Source organism: Anguilla rostrata, chromosome 4 (genome assembly GCF_018555375.3).
Source record: "Anguilla rostrata isolate EN2019 chromosome 4, ASM1855537v3, whole genome shotgun sequence".
NCBI classification, from domain to species: Eukaryota; Metazoa; Chordata; class Actinopteri; order Anguilliformes; family Anguillidae; genus Anguilla; species Anguilla rostrata.
The window spans coordinates 37,299,231-37,321,025 of record NC_057936.1 but is presented as its reverse complement, the minus strand read 5'-3'; the positions used below and the strand labels follow the sequence as shown (position 1 = coordinate 37,321,025).

Genomic DNA, 21,795 nt, shown 5'->3' with positions numbered 1-21,795 from the left:
GATATTAATTACAAACAAATATGGCTTACTTTTTTCTATGTCTGTGTTTAAAATCGAAGTTGTTTTAATATTGTACAAATAGAAAACGAATAGTTCATATTTTAGAACAACTGCAGTCCGATTTGTCCTTAATTAATTTCATTTTGCTGAATGTAATAGTGGTTTTATCGCTGGACCTTTATTTTGAAATTTTCAGACCCGCGCGAAAGTCCTTACTGTCGCTGGCTTCACACTGCTGCACAATTTCGTACTGCAAATGAAAATAAATGTAGGCTATAATGCATAGGCTACTCGCTAAAACTGCCTATTTGGTGAGAGCTGGCTATATATGATAGTATTGCTATTGAGTAGCCTATTTTGTGGATTAATTGCATTGATACTCAAGGAAAATCAGGGGTAGATTCCGCCACTGCTTAGTGATTCAAACGGATTTTTCTAAATCGCATTTATCATTTAATCTCCCTAACACAATGCGAAGAAGCTGTGCGTCCCTTTCCAATTGATTAGTCAGATTGTTTGCATGCTTGTTAATCACTGAAAATTAATTAAAACAGTTTGAGATCAATGATTAGTTTAAAGGAAAGTTTTGCGCATCACCAATTTTCAGCTCACCAGTCGCCGCTGGTTTTATTTTGTTTCAATTTGATAGTTTACGAAAGATGGATAAAGGAGGAAAAAAGGGAGGACAAAAGAGGAGGATGGCATTATTTTCATGGGTAAAAAAATTCTCAGCATTAATGACACTCAGTACTTGAAATATGTTATGTAAAAGCTTGCATCAATAGTATACATTCTTTTTAAAACATTGTTTTTCTTAATTACAATTATGTGCACAATACATTAAAGATACAACTATTTTGAGCTGAGACATTCATTGGTTTGTACCTTTTTTCACCCACCTCTCAAATCCCAATTTAACCCCTGCCCATAGGCCCCTTAGCGACTACCTCAATTGCCATCCCATAGGCCCCTTAGCAATTGTTGGCCTGGTCTGTAACCTGTTGGGCCCCCAGACGAGCAGTGACACGCCCAAGGCCGGCGAACCAAACCAAACAAATGAGCACACGCATACCCCAAACACACGGCCGAATGCACGGACACCAGATGCACAGACAAGCCGCCAATTGAACGAAAACACACTGGGCCAGCAGGTAGGCCACGACTGGAGCTGAATACCTTTCAGACAGTCGAACATCCCACTGCTATTGGCTCAGCGGCTTTATCGCACATCACGACTGACTGAATGAACACCCTCTGTGAACGGGCAAACCGCCGGATGCGCGAGAACCCCGGGGGGGCCAACAAGCACGCAAATTAATAGCCCAGACGCCCACCCCAAACGGCCTCCGCAAATACGAGTGCCCTAGAGTGCTGACAGTTCTACCCGTTCAGACCTCCCCCTGATACACTTCCTCAACACAGCTGGGGCGGTATCCGCAGAACTGTCACTGTTTGAGCTGCGTCAGCGCCAAATGCACTAAACCTCCAGCAAACACAACGCAGACAACGAACCAACACACTTTCAGTATCCTAAGCACACACACCAACATATCTCTCACATTCGCACTTCACTCTTTTCATTCATACACGAAACATTCGTTTCAAACACGTAACATTTAGTACAAACACATAACATTTATTTCAGGCACAACATCACACCAGACTCTTTTCTCTTACCATAGCTTTTATCGTATTTTTAGATTCTTTGGAGGAGAGGTCTTGTTTTGCCTCGGCCCGGGCGGATACACACTGCTCTTAGATTCAACTCGTACATGCAGACTTATGAAAAGGCTCTGTTTACCTTATTGCTTTTGTGGCCACTGTTGAACCAAGAGTCAGTGGTTCCGTCCAGGCGTTCGGCTTCCGTCCAAGCGCTGGGTGTTCTCCTCACGCTGTTGAATGCTTCTTCAAAATATACACTTCACAGAGTCTGATGCAACTGGGTTTATTGCAGGTGATTCAAAGATTACATGCAAGAACCCGGGCTGATCTGCGCATATCAATACACTCTCCAAGCATTCCACAAGACACTTCACAGAAACCACACACACAGAAGACGCACACACACACAGACAAGACACACACACACACAGACAAGACACACAAGACACACTGAACTCCCCTGGGGCTGAACACTCCGTTTTATCCTATCTTTTTAGCTCCTCCTGTTGTGGAGCTTAAGCTTGGCCTTTCGCACATGCTACACATCATTTTACTTGACTCTTTCCCATACACCATTGTTTCTCATTTTCTGCCCAGATTTTACACCATTATTTCCAAGCCCTCTTCTTTTCTTATATATAAAAAAATGTGTTCACCTCCCCTTTCTTTCATGTAACAGGGGGTTCATCTCATTCATCCCCTGCCGGTTCTAACACTCATGACATGGTCTGTTTGTAAGGCCATGTTTACATTATAGGAGACTGTGCTTACGTTATATGAAGGTTTCTGCTGGTTTTATAATTTGACCATGGTCTGACCACTCTAACTCTACAGGTAATAAGTAATGTTAATGCCCTGATATGAACTATTATAGTGGTGATGGCTGTAAGCTTAAGTGCACTTCCCTTCCACAATTTCTCCAATTTGAGTTATTACTAGTTAAATGTCCTTTTAAGACATCTACAAATGAAATAAGTTATGGATATCTTCAAACGAGACCAATATTATTTTGGAGATATCTTCAATTATCATTCTGACTAGTCGGAATACATTTATAGATATCTTCAATTATCATTTTGACTAGTCAAAATGCATTTGTAGATATCAAAAACTGGCTCCTGGTAAGAATTTCCTCGTTCAACTAACACAGCGACCACCATGTCAGACCAAACTAAATCAGAGTCAAGCGTCAGGGTTTTCAATGCTGCGGCCCGTGCAAGAAATGAGCTGTTAACTTTACTGTCTGCAACAAGACAAATGTTTCGCCCCATCTCTTTCCATGTCGTGGCATTTTCTTACTTTTTTCGTAAACAGCCACCGCCAATTCTTAAGCCAAAATTGATCACACTAGCTTTGCAAAACATAACATTTTCATAATATTTTATTTGCCAAACGCTTTACGTGTATACCGATGGTCGTTGGAAAAACTACAGAATATAGGTCAGACAAGGTCCAATTCTCATAAAGTATCTGCTACCCAGAGCCATGAACATAACTAGTTCAAACAGTTAGCATAAAGCCCAATATCCATTGTGAAGCCTTGCATACGTCACATCAGATTTGACTAGGAAAAATTCAAATTCAGATTCAGATCTTAAAATTATCTGAAAATCCTTAATTATCATTCGGTATGTGTGACGAGTCAAATGACAAATCCTGTGACTTCATTATAGATATCTTTAAAGGTATTTTGACTAGTCAAAATATATTTGCAGATATCTTGAATTATCGTTCTTACTCGTCAGTTTATAATTGCAAATATCTTGCATTATCAGTCTGACTAGTTACTGTAATTACAACTAGTCCAAATGCATTAGTAGATATATAAAATGTAATTATGGATAGTCAAGTGAGGCTATTAAATGTTGAGAGCTTGCCATATATGCTTACTGTTTGAACTAGCTATGGCTGAAACTAGGATATTACTAGTCATAATACAATTGTTGTATCTTGAACTGGAGTTATGACTAGCCAAAACTAAAGTGGAGATATCTAGAATTTGTCTAGAAGACCAAGCAATTTTTTCATGTGGATATGATGCTTTTATTGGCTGAGGGCCCTGAAATGTCAAATGGGGACACATTATTTGTGGGCTTGGAGCATTTGTGATGTAATCAGGCAGGAAAAAGGAGAAAATGCTAAATCCCTTCATTGCGTGGACGTGTGAAGATGTTTGTGAAATGGGGCCAGAAGGTACTGAAATTAATGTTTTTAAGGGCTAAGAGTCTGTGGTCATTGCGGTTATTTCTGTAGGAAACCCTGAAAAGTGCAACACACTCGGTGCTGTATAGGAAAGGGGCATGTCGCTCCACCAAGGCGTAACTTGGCAGGATAGCACACCTGCCATCCCAATAATGCCATAAATGGAAAATGTGTACAGGCAACAGCTTAGAGAAAGTGTGATATTAATGACAATAAAAATTATTAAAAAGGGAAAAAAATAGCTGGGTAGAGGTTTATTGCAGAACAGAAGATCTTTTACAGTCCCAAACACCAAAATTATTTTTTAATCTTCAATCATAAAACGCTCATTGATGACAAACGATTTTAAATAAACAGCAGAAATGTTAAAGCAGAAAAAAGATTAAGAATTACAGAAACAAACAAAATTGCTCAAAAACCAAACCAATAATATAAAAAAAAGCATGTTTTGTAATGTGAGAACAAGCATGTGTTTTTGTAAATGAAAATGAACAAGTATTGAGCCATGGGAATACTAAAATAATCAAAACAATATTAATATGTTGAAAGAACTCTTGAAAAGATCAAGACAGTTGCTTAGTCTACAATAGTTCAAGGAAAAATGAAGACCATATGACTGCATCTATGAGGAAATAATTTTAATACAACTGAGAGCAGTCTTGATCATTCAGTTCAAATTCCCAATGTAAAACATCAAAGGGTTCATTTCATGAATTCATATGGCATGCAATGCATGATGCAACAATGAATCCCATGGTTTAGCTAACCTTACAGAATAAGTAAGGAAAGTGATGGAGGGGTGAATATTCCTCCACATAAATGGATCAAAGTAACATTTGAGAGAGCTTTCCTGAAATCCTTCCATTTTTGTTTGACCCACATCCTTCATCCAAATCAGTAATGTCAGTTTACAAACAGTGATAATGTTTTGACCTTTGACCGATTAACCTTTTAATATGACATGCCACCAAGATAATTGAAAAACGGGGGAAAAAATCAATGTGAAAGTGATGTTTTAAGTGACCAAATTCTGAAACTGTAAGAGGATTCTCAAGAAGCACAAGGCAAGGCACAGGTAAACTACTCAGTACATGGGAGCAGAAACAGATTTTCAGAAGCAGCGATTAAATTACACTAAAAGGATGGCTTTGAGTGTTTGGAAGTATCGAAGTACATGTCCTGATATACACACGCTGGTAGGCAAAAACTACCGTCACTTTTCACATTATGGAAGACACTGCTCCCGATAATATTTTAGAATTAGAAATAAAATGTACCAAATCACTTGTTCCAGAAACAGCTTGATCACCTGTTCATAAGTGCAATAATTTTTTCAAATTATTATTATTTTTTTAATGTCAATTATGTTTGTTTGCTTGCTTGCCCCAGTGGGAACAAACCGTTTACATTAATAGTGGGCCTAAAAATATAACCAAAACATCTTCAACCAATCATCAAGTTCTGGCCAAGGTCCATCGGGTGCTGGAGCACACAACAGTTTCCTAGTAACAGTTGTTGGTAACACGTATTTCTGTAGCAGATGCTGCTTTAAAAACCGACAGTATAACCGTCACAATTATGGAAGGCACTGCTTCCGATAAATACAAAATTTAAATACTATTTATAGTGAACACAGTCACTGATAAATATTCAACTAATAAATACAGATTCTCAATGTCAAACAGTGAGGTTCCTCTCTTGTTCAACCCCTCTGCTTTAAACTAAGAGGTTGCATAAATGCATTTTTCTTCTTTTTTTTTAGGGTTGATGTGTAAAAGCCAGTGTGTGAACGCAATGATGAGTTTTGTTCACCAATGTACATGAAAGCTGCAGACCATTTCCGTCAGTTTGAATCGTCAGCCCCGTTTTTTGTGACTGATAGAAATATGACTTCTGATGGTCATGGGAGTTTTATGAATTGTTTTGCAGTTTCATGTAAATTTTGAGCCCAGTTATATTTGTATGATAGCCTTTCGATAAAAGCTTTAAAAATACATTTTAAGCACTTGATGAGAAACTTCAGAGAACAGGACTTTTATGGGGGTGTTACCAGTTGGTTTCAATTTTAAACCCAATTTGTGATACCAACCAAATCAAACGAGAAAGGGTTTTTCATTTTGCGCTGGGTACAAAGTTGATCTTAAATCTGGTTGTCCATTGCCCACACGTCGCCTGCTAGGGAGTTGGCACAGCTCTGGACGGTCCAGGTGGCCAGGGCAAACTGGTTCCGGAACAGGTCTTGGTCGGAGTCTGGCAAGCGCTCTTTGATGGCGTTCAGGTGGTCCAGGAGAGCCTGCATGGTGTGGGAGCCAGAGCCGAACACGATGTGGCGGAAGGGCGCGTCTTTCGGCGACACGTAGGGGGACAGGAGGTTACTCTCCACCTGAGGAGTGGGGGAGGTGGGATCTCTGTTAAATTAGTGTGGCAGTACTGCACCGTGTTCCGCGAGGATGCTGCAGCCAATCAGTGAGCTCGGTGGAAGGCCTTTACATCTATGGTGTTACAAAGTGGATTAGCGATGCCTGGCTTAGAAGGGGGAGGGGGGGCGCTTAGAGCTGGGATTCTATACTGCTGCTTTTCATTCTTCCTCTTATCAGGGACCGATTCAGACTTTGGGCAAATAACGATTTCAGTTAGAAATGAGACCCAGCAGAGCTATGTGCCTCAAGGGCCAGGTATGAGTATCATCTGCATAAACAGCCCATAGAGACCGGTGACTGGGGAAATTTGCATAGGGGAGGAGAAACCTGGAGCGAAGGGATGGAGAGAACAGGAAGAAACTGGCCAGAAAAACAGTGTGGGAGCAGGAAAGTAGAGAACAGAATGAAACAAGTAATTGGACAGAGGAACAGGGAGGGTGCAGGAGTGTAGAGAACGGACAGAATCAAGCAATTGGACAGAGGAACAGGAGCAGCAGGATAGACAACAGGAACATACGACTGGACAGAGGAACAGGGTGGGAGCAGGAGAGTAGAGAACAGAAAGAAACAAGTGATTGGACAGAGGAACAGGAGCTGGAGAGTAGAGAACAGGAATGAGCGATTGGACATAAAAATAGGGTGGGAGCAGGAGAGTAGAGAACAGGAAGAAACGAGCGATTGGACAGAAAAACAGGGCAGGAACAGGCGGATAGAGAAGAACAGATCAGAAGTGGGCCGGTGTAACGCAGTTACCCTCATCATGCGGTCGTTGAGTGTACGGCACATCTCCACTTCGCTCAGGTCGCTGTTCTCTATGTCTCTAAGCAGGTCCGCTGAGGCGCGTTTGTAGTTCCCAACAGCGGACGCCAGCCATTCGACAGACAGCGCTTCCATCTGTGTTCCGGAAAGGACGCCGGACTGAACGAGAACGAGAGCAACTCTCAGCCAACACATGACAACCAACCACACGACCGACACACAGGTCTGAACTGCAATCTCTCATTTCAGTCTAAAATTCTTCATTCACTGCAGTCCTTTCCTTCCGGAATAAACCATGCTGTCCATGGTTGCAAAACGACATACTTCCATAGTTTTTAATGCATCAGTCCATGCCATACTGGACAGCAGTGGCACTTTGAGCCCCATTTCAATGACAACAGTAGCACAAAAGTGGGTTGGGCAGTGCTCAGACCACTTCTTAATTCAAATGCTTACTACAACTGTCACTTTATTTTAAAATAGACTACTCTCATTTTGTAGCCATAAGCCTCAGTTAAATGAACCAATAATCAATCTGGTGGTATTTTGGATCTTCAAAAAGATGACCTTCAAATCAAGAGGTCCACTATTGATTTTGTTTGCAAAACTTAATTCCATTCTGGTCTTCCTTTATAAACTATGGCCTGCTCTCTAGTATAAGTGCCCAGGTCGTAAGGTACCTCACATGATTACAGAGTTGTTTTTGTACACTGCGGGGCTAGAAAAAAATTAGGCATATTATTACGCAAAATAAAGTAGAGGCAACAGTTTAACATTCTTCAGGCAAATTCCATAAGGCTTGCTACAGTCAAAAAGATTTTAGACACTAAGAATTTAATCATACTAGTAGCACAAAACCTTATTATCTGCAAGGGGGCAATCGGTTTAGAGGCAGAACCTTAGGGACATCACACTTAGACGTAGGACACGTGTCAGACGCCGATTAAACGCGACGGCAACGATGTGACGTACGCGTGTCTGCTCAGTAGCATGTGCACCCGTCATAGATAGAGCCTCTGGGCTCGCAGTACAGGCGGCGGGCGGGGCCTCACCTGCTTGGCCTGGTAGACGCGGAACTTGATCTTGGACCCGAAGCTGCGCAGGCGGCGGGCATAGCGCTCCACGTCCAGCCTCAGCAGGTGGTCGTGGACCAGCCGGAGGGCCATCTGGCCGGCGAACTGGGCGGCGGAGGCGGCGAACTGTGCCGTGCGCTGGCCCGCGGCCTGGTCCAGGCGTTGTTTGGTGTCCAGCACAGTGCCGAAGTAGGGGTAATCTCCAGAGCCCTAACGGAGGTGTTCAGAAAGACACTCAGGAAAGCGAGGGCAATCATTTTGGGAAGAGAACATTCAATTAATCTTTCGTTCTGGTGCAGAGAACGTGTTTAAAGCTCTCAATCAACCCTCACACACACACACACACACACACACACACACACCAGACGAGATTGCGACTGCTGCACGCTTCGTTACGCCCCCCCTTGTTTGGGGACTCACCTCGAGCGCAGCGAAGCGGAAGGAGACCGAGGGGATGCCGGAGAAGGTCATGAAGGGGTAGGCGGAGTCCTCCATCTGCATGGCCTCCATCCTGAAAGCAGACGGTGTGAATTTGAGGGCCAGTGACTAACTATGTGGCCATGTGCTCGCTGAACCGCAGCAAGCACAACCCCCTTTCATAACTAAGCTTAAGGCCACAACCTGCTAAGCAGCCATTTTCATTTGGGGTCATTTACTGTAATAACGTAGCTTCTGAAAATATCTACATACCAAATTAATGCAGAAATACACTGGCAAATCGTAAATGGGGTAATAAAAATGAAAAACCCACTGAACATGGTTCCAGAATTAATTCTTTTCAACTTAATTTAAAGAATGACTGAGTATTGACATTCAGACAGCTTATAGTAAGATACTCCCACATTAAATGGACTATTCCCAAACCCATAAGATAAAATTATGAAAAAATGCCCTGAAAATGTGACCATTCTGCAACAGAACCTTCCGATTTGACAGACCAGAGTGTAATCGGGCACACTAAGAGTGCGCAGGCATGGTGTGTGTGTGTGTGTGCGTGTGTGTGAATATACACACGTCTACCCAAGGCTACTCACACTGCCCCCTCCCAGTCTGACCCAGCCACTTGCTCGTACAGGGACTTCGCGCTGGGTTCTGGCCTGATGGGGCTTTTAATCTGAAACAGGAAACAGGAGTTAGAAAACTCCAGCTTTTGCCAACAGCGTGCATGTAAGGCGCTATCATTGAGATGATCACCTCTTTCATTGTGTTCTGGATCAAAGTGTAAAGCAGTGGACTGGCAGCCGCTTTAAATGTCTCGTGCCCTGGGGAAAGACATCAGAGTAAGAGTATGCATGAGGAGATTATTACAAACAATATTATAAAGTCCACAGAAGATGGTGATTAGTCCCGTTTAACTCACCTGTAATAGCACCATCCAGATTGATATACGAAAAAGCTTTCAAACCCAGACTGGTCAAATATCCCTACAGGAAGAAAAAGTCAAACAATTCACAGGAGTCCATTACAGCACAGAATGATGAAGTGTGAAACAGAATGAGGCATCTGCCTGTGCAATGCTCACCTCCAGCCACTCGGTGGCACCAACACTCCCATACTCGCCAGCGCTCCAGCTGGCAAAGACTATGCTTCGTCTGGGCTGGAAATTACCTACAGTAAAAGAGGTGGTCGTGAACATATATACATATATACAACTAACTCTGGATTCCCACTTATAGACCGACAAAAGCCCCCTTTCACTACTGGGTAAACTAAAATCTGGGATTAGCTCCTAGAGAGTGGATTATTCCACAGATTTGGCCAGTTTCACAGAGGAACTAGTGTATTTGCAAAGAGGAACACCAAACCACAGAAAAACCACTGATACATCACACCTATTAAAGAGAAGTTGTCACTTATGACTCCAAGACTAATTTGTAGGTTGCAGACTTATTTACAATATTTTATAGTCTTTTCCATCTTTAAAAAAAAAACTACTTCTAAAAGCTACTTGGGCAAAAGCCTGGCCCCAAGATGACCTTGCTCACGTTCATAGATTCAGATATTTCTGGAAGTCCTTTGTCAATGGAAAATATTGTTATTCAGAAAAGCCATTGTGAAACTGTATTCCTATACAGAACTTAAAGGAATGTACTGTTCCCTTGTGGTCATGTGGCGTTTCCTGTGGTTTTTATGTAATCTGCAGGGTGTCATCTCTGAAGTACTTTATTTGTACAAATTTCTTATGGATGACAACTGAATCAGCAATCAGTACTATGCTACAAAAAGCATGCCAAGAAAGTTCTCTTTATTTTAGTCTGAAAGAGTCAAATCTGTGTCATGGGACAAAGAATGATATTATTATTCAAAGCTTTTCTCACACTCAAAGCCCATAGCAGTGATGAGGGAGAAACTACTCAATTATGTTTAGCATTCAACAGGGTGATGTACAGGAGCCATTTTGTGCCAGAATGCTCACCACATCATCAGCTGAGGTGGAGAGGGAGGGAATAATTTTTTTAAAATTAAACTAGGGGGTGATTCGCTGGCAGTTTGACAGAGCCAGGCTAGGAATTCAGCCAGGACACTGGAGAACTCCGACTCTTTGCCATTAGTGCTATGGGATCTTTAATGACCACAGTGAGTCTGGACCTCAGTTGAAAAACTCATCTAAAAGACAAACCCACGGGCCGTCATGCGCAACATCAATACTTTGCACCATATCCATTTCATAGTCTTACCATTCTTCACCATGTCTGAGATGGCACGGGCAAGCTCCAGCAGTATGCTGGTGCCCACCGTTGACTTGCCGTAGCCAGGACCCCAAGAGTCCCTCTGGGCACCAATCACAACATAGCGATCTGATGGGGAGAGGGACAAATAAAAGTATTTTTTTTTTTTTAATTAAAAAAAAATGAGAAACCAGTACTGCAAAAAACCCATCTTTTTTCAGATCTAACCTGAAGATTTTTTCAGAACCTAACCAAGTACTTAATGTGAGGGGCACTATTGGATTAGTTAATAGAGGGAAGCTATTAGTAGTATACCAGGCTGCTAATTTGCATTCCTTAAGAAAAGAACATTTTTGTAGCCCAGATAAAAGTACTTTGCTTACATCACAGCAATAATAAATCTAGAGATGTCCCATGTAGGTGATCTAGGTTAAATATCCAACGCACATTGACTGCTGGAAAAGCAAGAGCATTCATACTAGTTGCTTTCTCCACATGCTGAATGAAATCTGTTCTGGAATCAGGTATGGTCGTATTTCCAGTCTTTCAGTAAATGAATGACTTGAAAAAATGGAAGCTAAATGGAAGCAATAGAAGTTTATATTATATTATGTGACCTCAGGTCATGTCACGTAGTGCACAGCAGTCCTATCAGAACTATGTACGCCTGTAGACACAAGCACAAAGAGCTTCTAACCACTTTCACCTCTGGACACTGAAGCGGAAGTACCTGAATCCACAAGTCCCTTAATAACTCCAAAAACATTGTGAATTTTCTGCTCCACGAGGACGTTGTTGACTTCCACTGTAACCACGTTGTTTTCACCACCCAGATTGTATCTCAGGACCCCAGGTAGACGTCCTTCACGCCAAGAACTGGGAGCACTGACGCCGCCCATTTTCCTGGGGAGGGGGGTTGGATCGGGGGAAGAGAGGGACAAGGGTCTTCAGTGAGTCCTGTTCCAGACTGGCCTCTTTTTTTCTTGGCTGGACCGCAACAGCGGGGCCAGCCCTACAAGCGCGCATGTCTGTGACTGAGTGATGAAGTTACACCATTGGTCGGCTGGATGAAGTGTGTTAGGTCCAGCCATATACTAGGTTTTGACCTGGTCTTGTTTTTTTAAAATCAAAGATGCATTTTGGAGGATTACGACCAAATGTTGAACTGTAAATGGTCCAATCCGTGAATTCTTCCACAGATACCAGTCACGAAAAGGTCAAGGTTTATGCTTTTAAAAGCAGAAATATACCACATGTTGATAACCATAGCGCTGCACAAACACAGATGTTAGTACATGAATAAATATGTCCTTTACTCCACAGCCCCCAAAAAAAACCTCTCCTGACATCAGGAGAGAGAACCATGCTTCAGCAGACAGACAAGGGGGCAGCTCAGAATTATCCAGGGTTTAGGAGGTCAAACACAGGGCAAAGGCAGAAGTGGGTACAATCACAGTGGGTGTGCGTATGGACAATACAGTGTGTGTCTAATTGGGGGGGGGGGTCTCTTGTTGATTACAAATTTAGGCTGCACTGAGGACACAACCCAGGGGAGAATGTGGACATACTTGACGATTTTGGTGGCCATTTCGGCAGTGATGGTCTGGGCGAGGATTTCTGGTAGGCCTGACGACTTGACCGGAGGGAACTGCGTATGGTTGAAGGATGGAAACCCTGGCGTGTAGGGATCCCCAGACCCCAAATGGACCTGGAAATATGACGCAAACAATAGTGTTGAGATGCTTTCCACCCTAGAATTCCCCTTAAATATAGCAAAACGGCTACTTCCTTGAGGTCTAATAAACAATAAGTATATGCAGACGTTAATAGATATCAGTCCTTGATACGTACGTGACCATAGAGTTCAGTGGTGGACACAGAGCTATAGTCAGCAGGATCTTGGTAGATCAACACAGCGGCTGCTTTCAGTTTGGCCGCATTGGCCACCTACAGAAAAAAAAGGGATGAAAAGTCACCCATGTCTGTGACTGGTCTGCCATTTTAGGGCCCTTCAGTCAAACATGCCACAGAATGAAAGCTCAAAAGCACATCAACACTTTAAGGAGTAGGTTTTTAGGAAATGTTTTGGCAACAATAGTGTTCTAGAACTCTATTGCTTTCAATTACCATTAATGACAGCCACATCAGCATTAGAATGTTCAGTTAAGAACATTCTAATCACATTTGTGATCTTACGCCTTAAAGGGATAATTACACAGGCAAGCTTTAAACCCCTCCTGCCCTTACAGATGAAGCAGGAGCCCCACCCAGTTCTACAGAGGGAGCACTCATCCCCCACACCTCACCCCAGTCTCACCTTCTCAGCAAAGCTGATCTTGCCGGCTCTGAGCAGGACGACGGTCCCGTTCAAGTCGATTTTCATGTCCGTCATGTACTTAAAATCATCTGGTTTGCCATAGTTGGCGTACACCACCCTGCCCTAAAAAAATACAATGGAAGGTGGGTCACATTTCAAACAAATTCAGGGAGGACACAATAATGAACAAAGCTTTGTAAAGAAACAAAAGCAGCACTTAGTACCAGGAGGGTTATTTTCCACTAAGTTCTGAATTTCAGCCGGTACAATGATAAGCCAACCAGTTACTGAAGTGTGATGAGTTTTTACATTATTACTTAGAGAAGCACAAATACAGTGAAGTATATTTCCCATGGCCTGTTAAACTATGACATTAATGTCTCGACCCTGTTGATACGCACCTGTCGAGTGCCAGTAGCACTGTATGACAAGTATCCCCTGGTTACGCCAATCAGCTCTTGACCAAACAGCACTCTGTTTGAAGAGTCCCTACAAATGGAAAACAAAGCAAATTATTTTCTTTTTTTTATGGATATAACACTAAATATAAATAAATAAACAAGCAGTCCATGACAGAGAAACTTGAGAGCGACTCAGGGAAAAAAAATCAATTATTTTTGTGAACCTGGTTTAACAAGGAAATAAAAGGTGGTTCATCCATGACAGTGTCTGCTGATACTGACCTGGGGAGGATCTGGATCTTAACAAAATGCTCATCGTTCCAAGGGTACATGTCATAGGTCTTGAAGGCATCATGCACTTTATTTGCCAACAGCCTGTCCTCATTGCTTCCTGCCTCATGGCTGTCCAGAGAAAGCTCACTGAAAGAGAGACAGAGAGTGTGTGCCGTGGTTTGAACGCCAGATTACTATAGGTTCAGACCATAAATAAGATTTCAAACTAACAGCTTAAAGAACAATTTGAATATAAACCATGTACTGCACACAGAGCCAGGGAGAAAGGCCAGTGATGGGCAAATGAATAATCCCAATTTGCTCTGATAATTTGCGCTGTTAGTATTTTAATGCTACAGGCAGGCCTGGGTCAAATACGTACTTGTTTTGTATTCAAATACTTTTCTACGCTTTACTGATATTGGCTTGTGTACTGGAACCAATTAAATACTCTGAAAGGTGCAAACCCCACCTTCTGGTCATATTGGCAGGCTCAATTACACCAGGCAAGATCAACAGACCACAGAAAAGTACTTGAATCCAAAACAAATACGTATTTGACCCAGGCCTGACTACAGATATACCAGCTGAAAAGTACTAGGAAAATTTAACTCGTAATCCACCTGCCCTGACTGAAAAAAAGACTTCTTTTAATGGTCTCTAAAGTAAAGAGTAGTGTTATGGAGTTCAGCACATATTTCAACAGGACTGCAGCTAGGCAATACCTGAGCCTGCTGCTGAAGCCTTCGGCCGTTAGCCTCTCCTGCAGAAGATTCCGGATATCGCTCCAGTCCAGCTCTGGGTCCACTTCTACATCGAGCCACTTCCGGGAGGGTTCTACAGTGGAAACATCGTGCCTGCAGACTGTGGATTCTGCTTCCTGCCTGCGGTTGGTCAGGTAGCCAATCAGAAACCCTGGAAGGAAGGAAATTGAGCACAAGTGTTAGGGGCGGAGTCTCACTGTAAGGGCAGACATGCTGAAACTGTTCAACTCCAGGGGTAGCCTGCCTTGCCCCCCCATCCTGAAATCAGCCACCAATTTAAACCAAAGAAACAAAGTTATGAACTGCTTTAATTGATAAAGAGCTCTGTAACAACTTAAAGCAGCAGATTGCAGCCCCGGTTTAATCAATACAATACACACCAAAAACCTTTATTTTATATTTGGATGACCCATCAAAATAAAAAACATATATATAAATCACACACTTAGGGAAAAAAAGTAAGTAAAAAAAATTGCTGAACTGGTGCATCTAGGCAGAATCTGGTCTTCACCAAAGATTTAAAAAATAACCTGCATTACACTCTCCAGTCAGTAGGGGGAGGCATCAGACTTAAATTCTGTGTCTCGCGAAGTCTCGATACAATGATGGGTAATAAGAGCAAGAGCATTTTTTCCCCCCACTTTCTGCCTACAGTATGTGGGGGGAGAGCCAGCTCATTACATGCAGTCGAGCTACAGACGCGTAGCATTGCGCGATAAGCACATGTAATATGTTAAATGAGGACAGCCATGCTAGTACGCATTAGATTTTTGCACACAAGTTCATCATAATCATGACCATTCTGATAATATTTATTACTGCACAGAAAGCAACATTAATTAACTGACTTGGTTAACTTCGCCGGATTAGGGCTAGTTACCCGAAAATACCTTATCCTCTGTAACACATACTTATCACTTAATCAGATCCGTTTTAAAACATTTACCCATTTAAGACAGCAAGCTTAGTAGCCTGAACTAGTAACTGCTAGTTCTTAGTAAGATTGCATACCTTTTTTAAGGAAATTGTGTCCATTAATGGATGATTAACTGGTATCCTTTAATGCAGATATCAAATATTGAAAGAGGCAGCAGACTCTCGCAAAGCAAGTTTTCCCTTCAGCCACGCTTACCGATGATGAAGATGAGAAAGATGCCGATGGCGATGAAGGCAACGTTTTTACCGGGGCGGCGGAGCCGGGGCCCGTTCGTGTTGTGGGCGCGACGGTCCGCCGCGGAGCTGGGCGCCTCTTCATCCACGTCGGTGGCCAGCTTCATCTCCACCTGGCTGCTGTCCCCGTCAACATCCTGCGCCGGGTTGAAGCGCGTGTAGATGCGCTCTCCGCCGAACTGAGAACCGGGGGGGTGGGAGAGGTGAGGGTGCCGCATTCGAGTGCAGCCCTGCTTTTCAACACCGATGAAACCGCTGGCTCATTTGAGAGGACCGTCTCAACGCTTTCAAGGTAAGAAGTGCTGTGTCTCGATGTTTGGGTTTGTTCTAAAAAGCCATGCTTATGATTTCAAGATGTCGTTTCTGCATCATCAACTTTTACATCACCCATTTATATCAGTTTCATGAGTTTGTTTTTTTTTTTTTTTTAATGCAGTTACTCAAAATTATTTTACTTACCAGTTTGGACACTGCTGACCGTGCTTGACCCATTGTTGACTCCATTGCAGCCTAGAAAGAAAAGAAAAAAAGAAAAAAATTAACCATGAATTTAAAAAGTGAGTCTGAAAACAGATAATACAAATGAGGCCAGACTAGTCAATATGTACATTTCATGCACGGCTGTTATGCAAGTGCACCATCAAGCGATGCAATTTCTGCAATCACACTTGCCCTTAACCTAACATTACCACACACATTTCCACCCCAAGTGCCAAATAAATGTTCTGTTGTCCCTAAAACTGCTCACCCCCTTCCTAAAAAAATAAATAAATAATAAAATTTAAGTTTCAGTTGGAAATTCCACCATCCTGGTTTTTATCAAAACATGGTAAATCACAAAGCCAATTCACTGAATTTCAGATACCAAACACTTTCTCTCCAACAAAACAGAGGTTTCCATTCTGAAGTTCCACTTCTCTTTTCCAGTGAACAAACAAGGGACTTCTGCAGAAGTTACAGCACTCACCACCACACAGAGCAGTTTATACCAGGTCTGCTACAGAAAACTAGTCGAGTTCAAGGACCACAATGCCAGGATTCGCCAGATTCTTCTGAAGTCCTGACAGAAACTTGCAGCCCTGCCTTATATACATGCTGCTGCTCCACTGGGGAGAGAAGGGGGCGGAGCAATGATGGCAATACACCCGGTGCACCCCCAAACAAGATCAAAGTGTAGGCTTGTTTAAAGGAGGCTAGCCAACATGCAAAATTATAAAATCACGATAGCATTAAATAAGGTAGACAATCATGTGTGGTGCAAGACAGACCCTTCTTTTTAATTAATTGCACCTGAACATTTCTGGGCGTTTTCAAACTGTGGTAACCCTAATTTGGTCGCCGCTGGCGCCTGTTCGTCTCTACGGAGAGGTATCCAGCAGCAGAGGGCAACCCTCTGATGTCACAGCAACACCACCACAAACCCCCAGAAAGATGCCAAGAGCCCAGAGTCCAAACCTAAAGTGCAATCGGCAAACAAGCTTCATCGACATTCTGAAAACGACAGCCGCCAACTTATCAAATATTTGTGTCCTTGCGATGGCGCCGTTCACAACTGGCTGGCACAGACGCCAGTGTGGCCTGGCCCAGGTCACATCTGGTAGAACGCCAAAAGAGGAAAAGGGATTTACTCCCCTGATCGCGGTGTCTGAACTTACACTTCACTTAAGCGTACAGCAGATGCTCTTACCCAGAGCCATTTACTCAGCTTACTTTCTTCAGTGTGCATACAAGTCATTTTACACTGGATTCTTACTGAAGGAGTCTGGGTTAAGCACCTTGCTGAAGAGTGCACCGCAAGTGCCTTTCCTGGGAAGTGAAACAAACTTGGTTGCAAAACAAGTACACAGATGTTACAAATACAGGATATCTGCACGGTTACGTCACGGTTACGGCTACATAATAGAGACTGATAAGGTTATTTCCCCCTGACGGTTATAAAAACATACATCAGCCTCTATTGTGTAGCTGCAATGGACGTTATCATTCAGTTGTCTTGCAGTTGTAACGTCAGGTACTGCGGATTTGCCCACAAGCTAATTTCCCCAAAAGCTAATTTCCCTAACCATCACACTATCCTGCGACCCAGTATAATGGAACGGTCCACCGCACCACCGTGCAGTTTTTGAAATGGGATTACACGTCATTCATCATTAAACATCAAACATTTACTGCCTTGGGATAAATGTGAAACCAAGCAAGATAATATATTTTTCCTTAAGGGTGAGAGGAAAGAAAAAAAAAAAGAAACCCAGTTACTATTTAGGAACAGAACAATGGTCTTACGTGCGTAATGCAAACTGCATTCTTTACGTTCTACTCCTCCCTGTGACACCCGCAGCAGTAGTGGCGGGTTGTGGCGCTTCACGTCAACTGCAGAATTTTCCCGCGCAGCGCGCCCTGCCCTCAGCGCTTACTTCCTCTAGAAACCTGCCTGACGTGTTCTTCTGCTGCTCCCTTCACAAGGAGGTCCAGGCATGCGACAGCCCGAGTGCTTGCCATTTTCGCGACGACCGCGTGGTTCGCTTCGGAAAAGTGGGGGGGGGGGGGGGGCCACGTGGCGGGGCCCGGTTGCTAACGACCGAGTGAACGGGAAGCAGACCAGCGAATGAGCGAACACCCTGAACGGGTCTGGGAGGACCAGCAGCGCTGAAAACAGGCTCTGGCGCACGCAAGATGTGACTACACATCCTGCGCAGTCCTGCCCACATCCTACCAGCATGGTGATCAAGAAAGCGTCACAAAAACCACTTCTAACTGGCAGAGCCATTTCGTCACCATTTTATTTTGTGTCAACTGAAGATGCTTAAGAACTGAGCGCTTAGACCATAGCACCAAATACGCTAACCCTCCTCCCAGATCTGCGTCAAAGCCCTCCCAGGTGATTAAGAATTAGGGGGATACGCAGACTCACCTGCCACCAGACACATGCACACATACACCCTCTGAACAACTGGCGTCACAACTTCAAAATACAATAACCTTTGTTTCCTAAAAGCCCAGAACTTTATTTGAATATTTTATTTGAATGTTCTCATTCTGTCATATTGCACTGACATATAGCATTTGTAATGGTCCTTTTCAAAAGGATAAGTTCAGAGATCTGATGGATCCCCTTATAACAATCACCCCAGGGTTCAGAAACAGTCCTCTGCTTTAGCCCCTGGAAAGGCAAATCCTTTAAAAGCCCATACCTACATCGGCACTCAAGGGTACAATAGCAGAAAAGTGAGAAACGGCCACCATATTCCAATGAACACAACAAGGTACATACATGTGATGTGGGGGTTTGGTACAGTAATGATTCAATTCCTTGACAGATAAGTATGTCAACAACCCTCTTAAAATCATCGAGACTCGCATTTCTTTGCACAATTAATCATGACACTTGCCGTTGAGATTTGGACATGAATTGGAGAGTGCATGTGTTCCAACAGACAGAGCTGGAGATTCGCTGCAGAAGAGGCTTGCAGATTGGAACGCAAGGTAGAATACTGTGCTTTCACCACTGAGCCATGTGGAGCTCACTGGTCTCTTAAGCAAAGACCTTGAACATAAAAGTGTGTTATAGGGCAGTTGTGACAGTCCCAAGGCGAACACAGGCTGGATTCCTCTCAGCGCAGAGACTCAGGCGTTGGGGTTAATCCAATAAAAGTAAGCGAGGGGGAGGGCACATCTTCCAACGCGTTCCTTTACGATTCCAGATCACGTGAGAGTCACAAAGAAATTCTGTATCTCATTCAGGCTCCCTTCACCACACATGATAGGGGACCAGGGACTACATGCCTTTTATTTCCCCAGGTCTCCATCTCAACTAAAAGCTCAAGCATTCTGCTCTTAAATGACAAATCAGCAGGGGCATTTTTTCCCAAAGCTGGCAGTGGAGCTGCTGGTTAGCTGAACTACGGCCCACCAGCCCCCCTTCTGGAAATGTTCCTTCTAGTAAGCATTCAGAATGACCAAGAAAAAAAAGTGAGGTTGTGCGGACAAATGCCATGGAGAAACCAGTAATAACTGATTAGTACACAAAGTCAAATGGGCTGCATCAGACTTGTAACAAAACCTGACACAATTACTTACCAATGATGTCTTTAGGGTCTCATTTCCATTCTTAAACATAACTCTGCAAGACCAGAAACATGGCCTTTAACAGTGACATGCTGACTGAAGGGGCAGAAAAATCGCAGCCTATGAAACCAGGTCAAATTCAGTCATGCCATAACGATTCAGATTCCTCAGATTTACAAATCACTGTACAAAAGACTGCATTCTCCAGTGATCTGTGGACCTGAACGAGGAACGGCTTTCTGTTTACTTATTTCTGCGGCGCCTGAATGGCTTGACAGAAATGACCTTCAAACTTCCTAAGTGGGGGGGGAACAGAACTTGAACTTCATTCAGGGAATCATCCCAGTAAGAGCCTGTCTTTTTTTCTTTTTCCCCAAATCTGATCGTTCTCCAAGACAGTTTATGACCTGCTTTTCCGAGTTCTTATCAGGTGTCTTCCAAGTAGATACAGAAACGTGTTAATGTGTCAAGTTATGACTATAGGTGACTGAGCCTAAAGCATTTGTTGTGCTGTATTTAAGAAACACCCCGCATTAACAAACATGACAAATGGCTGATGAAAAGTATACCTAGAGTACATAAAATTATTAATCTCTCTTATTTCATGAAGACTACATGCTTCATCTAACCATTTGAGTTTCATTTATGCAAATAATTTCCTAATGTTGGTTGCAAACTTTGATTGAGGTCCATGAAAAGGTACTGTCAATTAAAATGATTATAACACAAAAATATCAAAGCTTATGACCTCGGACGGTTATCAGAAGGGTCAACCGTGCCACTGTAGGTAATGCGAGCCTCATTATTGCCGTATTATTGAGAGAATTACTACAAAAGTTCCATAAGTATAGTATAAATACATTTACCTACTCGCAGTAGTTCAGCTAGCTACACTCACATCCCGAGACGTTGTTAAAATACCCGTTTCACAGCGACATTCTTCCAACAGGCTGGTGTGTTTTATCTGGTTTGTTCCGTCTGCTCTATAATTTGACCGAAGGATATCAGCGTGGAGGCGCTCGCTAGCAAACCCATAAAGGTCGAGGTCAAACAACTTCCTGCTTCTCGCCATGTGGTCGCTGATGGCGAAGATGGCGGCTTCTCTCACTATTCTATAGCGTTCAACCAGCTAGCGAGCACACGAGAGCAATAACGTTGATTATACTTCAGACATAATTTAGCCCTCCTTGGCTAAACTAACATTTTTTAAAAGACATGTTGGACAATGCGCGGAAGAGCTGACTGGGTAACAGCTGTGGTTACAACAGCGGCAAAACTGTCGCCTTACCGGATTGCATTGCGGCACTATTACAAATATGACAAGGCGTGTTCTCAACAATAAACAACCATTCGAATAAAATATAAATATAGCAAATTATGGAAATAACAATAAAAACCTAACATAAGCCAAACAGGTTATTTTACACAGAACGGAATTACCTTGCACACAAATTATTATTATAACAGTGGATACCTGTACGGTTAGCCTTGCAACACCAATAGCTAAATTTATGTAGCTCAATGGTAAATGATCGTTTTAATAACATTTGTTCATTCTCATGGTTACGACTGTTTCCCTTCTAGAAAACATGGTCATACCAGTTCTTTGGTTGCGCCTGTCTTCGATGTATGACCTCAACGTCTGCAGGAGGTATGCCCTTCTCTGTCTAAGATCCTTCCTTCTCTTCTTATGAAAATGAAAACGTCACTTCCTGTACGCACGTAGCTCTCGTTTGATGTTGAAGCTTCGTTAATTTATTTTTTACAGTCTCTGGTTTATCCACTCGCCCATGCAATAGAAAATCAACAGTTGAAAAAATAATTTGCTATTTAAATTGTTGCGCTGGTGCCGAATGAATAAGCCATTTTCTCCCATTTGCATTTCACTTCCTTAAAGCGCGTCAATACTACTGAATTGAAAATTATAATCCTATAGATAGTGGCGACCAAAATAAATACATTCAGAAAATAAGGGTATCAGAAATTTAATCGGATTTCTGGAATGAATGAGGATTCCGAA

At 42.8% G+C, this 21,795-nt stretch overlaps 1 protein-coding gene across 4 annotated transcripts; it reads right to left on the bottom strand.

Moving 5' to 3' along the window:
* Positions 1–4,103: 4,103 nt before the first annotated feature.
* LOC135253331 (transferrin receptor protein 1-like) lies at positions 4,104–21,510 on the bottom strand. Of its 4 annotated transcripts, none has more exons than XM_064332459.1 (19): positions 21,375–21,510; positions 16,170–16,220; positions 15,673–15,889; positions 14,502–14,691; positions 13,786–13,923; positions 13,504–13,591; positions 13,103–13,225; positions 12,637–12,732; positions 12,354–12,493; positions 11,516–11,688; positions 10,795–10,914; positions 9,639–9,724; positions 9,477–9,540; positions 9,311–9,378; positions 9,151–9,230; positions 8,537–8,627; positions 8,096–8,326; positions 7,038–7,202; positions 4,104–6,247 (listed from the first exon to the last, which is right to left on the bottom strand). In XM_064332459.1, the coding sequence occupies exons 2-19, from the start codon at positions 16,212–16,214 to the stop codon at positions 6,005–6,007; spliced, it is 2,358 nt and encodes a 785-aa protein (XP_064188529.1). In that variant the 5' UTR covers positions 16,215–16,220; positions 21,375–21,510; the 3' UTR covers positions 4,104–6,004. The 4 variants fall into 4 exon arrangements, with proteins under 4 accessions (XP_064188529.1, XP_064188527.1, XP_064188530.1 ...); XM_064332457.1 differs by lacking the exon at positions 21,375–21,510 and adding an exon at positions 19,788–19,830; XM_064332460.1 differs by lacking the exon at positions 21,375–21,510 and adding an exon at positions 16,678–16,835.
* Positions 21,511–21,795: the final 285 nt, after the last annotated feature.

Coding starts and splice junctions, on each gene's coding strand:
- LOC135253331 (XM_064332457.1), bottom strand. CDS start 19,826: ATGTTTAAGAATGGAAATGAGACCCTAAAGACATCATTG. Junction 12,494..12,636: donor CCACTGAACTCTATGGTCAC/GTACGTATCAAG, acceptor TCATATTTCCAG/GTCCATTTGGGGTCTGGGGA. Junction 8,628..9,150: donor TCAGACTGGGAGGGGGCAGT/GTGAGTAGCCTT, acceptor GTCTGCTTTCAG/GATGGAGGCCATGCAGATGG.